General features: G+C 46.4%; 1 protein-coding gene across 1 annotated transcript in view; it reads right to left on the bottom strand.

Moving 5' to 3' along the window:
• Nucleotides 1-2,500, bottom strand: part of camta1a (calmodulin binding transcription activator 1a) — a 1,011,609-nt gene that overhangs the window by 417,023 nt on the left and 592,086 nt on the right. Inside the window, exon 5 of the mRNA XM_063208398.1 lies at nt 1,874-2,009. Coding sequence (XP_063064468.1) covers nt 1,874-2,009 — 136 coding nt within the window. The remainder of the gene's footprint in view (nt 1-1,873; nt 2,010-2,500) is intronic.

Below are 2,500 nucleotides of genomic sequence, written 5' to 3'. Positions count from 1 at the left end.
AATTAAAGCAGACTCTGGTTGTTCCTTCTTGCGATTTCCGGGAAGATCAAACCATGTTTTATGACCAATTTTGACAGAAAGGTAAGAAATTTCAAAGGGTGTACAAACTTTTTCCTGGGACTGTATATGCAAACACACACACACACACACACACACACACACACACACACACACACACACACACACACACACACACACACACACACACACACACACACACACACACACACACACACACACACACACACACACACACACACACACACACACACACTCTAGCTGTGCATAAATAAAAGTTCCTGAATAGTTGGGTCTGTGTGTGTCTTGTGTATGAGTGTGTGCACATGTGCATGTGTATGTGTTCACAAAAGTGTTTGTCTTATGTATGAGTGTGTGCACATGTGCATATGTACTGTATGCGTTCACAGAAGTGTGTCAACATGAACATGTGTGTATTCACACACACACACACACACACACACACACACACACACACAACACAACACACACACACACACACACACACACACACACACACACACACACACACACACACACACACACACACACACACACACACACACACACACACACACGCACACGCCTGTTACTTTACTGTAATAGCGATTGGATGCCCCTCTTGCTACATGCTGGGTCTCAGAAGCCTCAGAAGTTCGTTACGTGCAGAAAGGAAAAGGGAGCTGTGTCGATGCCAGCCCGTGATTGGCTGAAAACCGACTTGGCCTATTTAACACCAGGGAACTTTCTCCATACATCTGTACAACCCTATAAAGTGAACACCTCGCAAACTTCCATATAGGTTACAGCTGTACGATGGGAGACAGTGTGTGTGTGTGTGTGTGTGTGTGTGTGTGTGTGTGTGTGTGTGTGTGTGTGTGTGTGTGTGTGTGTGTGTGTGGTTGTGTGTGTCTATGTGTGTGTGTGTGTGTGTGTGTGTGTGTGTGTGTGTGTGTGTGTGTGTGTGTGTGTGTGTGTGTGTGTCGCGCGCGCGCGTGTGTGTGTGTGTGTGTGTGTGTGTGTGTGTGTGTGTGTGTGTGTGTGTGTGTGTGTTTCCGTCACAGTTTTTGAGGAGAGCCTATAGGAGTGAATGTATGGTAGGTTAGGATAGGGTATGAGTTTCCATTTGCTTAGCTTGTGGATATTTTGGGAAGATTATCATTTTGTGTGCATGTGTACATTAGATGTGTGTGTTTGTGTGTGTGTGTGTGTGTGTGTGTGTGTGTGTGTGTGTGTGTGTGTGTGTGTGTGTGTGTGTGTGTGTGCGCGTGTGTGCGTGAGTGCGTGTGTGTGCATGAGTGCGTGTGTGTCCGTGTGCGTGTGTGTGTGCGTGTGCGTGTGCGTGTGCGTGTGCGTGTGTGTCTGTGTGTCTGTGTGTCTGTGTGTCTGTGTTTCTGTGTATCTACAGGCATGGATGTACTATGTATATATGTTCATGAGATCATGATATTTTGTGATATGTTTTGTATGTGTAGATAAGCACTTGCAAGCGTTTTTTGTTGGCGTGTGTTTGTACAAACGTGTAAGTATCTTGTTCAAGAGTGTGCAACTTTGTGCAAATGACTGCAAGTCCACGTGTGCAAGTGTTCCATATTCGCCATAGCATGGCAACAAAACTAACAGATAGAGAGAGAGGGAGAGAGAGAGAGAGAGAGAGAGAGAGAGAGAGATGGAGAGAGAGAGAGAGAGAGAGGGAGAGAGAGAGAGAGATGGAGAGAGAGAGTCAGTGTGTGTGTGTGTGTGTGCGTTTGCCTGTGCGCGCGTGTGCGCACGTATGAGCACATGTTCGCGTGTGCAAGCGTTCCACTGAGCCAACAGCAAAAAAAATTAAATCCCCAACGGGTTCTGTTCCTACCTCGACGCCCTGCACCTTGAGCTTCATGTGGTCCTCGCGCGTGGTCTTGCCATCTTTCCTCTTCTTCCAGCAGTAGCCATCCTTACGGTACTTCACCTTCTTCCTGTTGTACAGGATCATGGACCCATTCTGTGGCCTGCAGACAAAAACAAGACGACAACACGGGTCAGGAGATATCAACCAACTTGGGTCATGGACTAATTATGTGGGCTGCAGACAGACTCAGACAACGGATGTTAGAGATGTTCATGTTGTTACGCGCTAACTATCTATTAAAGTTTGGTGAATTGTAATGGTGGATGATTTAGATTTTTGGCAACTGGGGATTTTCACCTGAGGAAGACCTTGCTGGTCGAGATGTCGTGCCATTTTTTCACATTTAATCACAACAAGGGAGCTTTTGCTGTGTGCAAATATTTCTTCTTTTTTCCATTTGTGTCTTTTGATATTGTGCATCCGTAGCAATTTGTTTTTTTGGGGACGTGCGCGCACCTTATACTCTTTGATAGCTGGGGATTATCCCCGTCCCCTCAACAACATCGGTGTGATACAAGAGGAAGAGGGGGAGAAGGGAAGACGATGAGGAAGAGGACGAGGAGGAAGGAGAATAACATGAGGATGCAACCA

The sequence above is a fragment of the Engraulis encrasicolus genome, chromosome 10 (assembly GCF_034702125.1).
Source record: "Engraulis encrasicolus isolate BLACKSEA-1 chromosome 10, IST_EnEncr_1.0, whole genome shotgun sequence".
Taxonomy (NCBI): Eukaryota; Metazoa; Chordata; class Actinopteri; order Clupeiformes; family Engraulidae; genus Engraulis; species Engraulis encrasicolus.
This window is presented reverse-complemented; position numbering and strand designations above follow the sequence as displayed.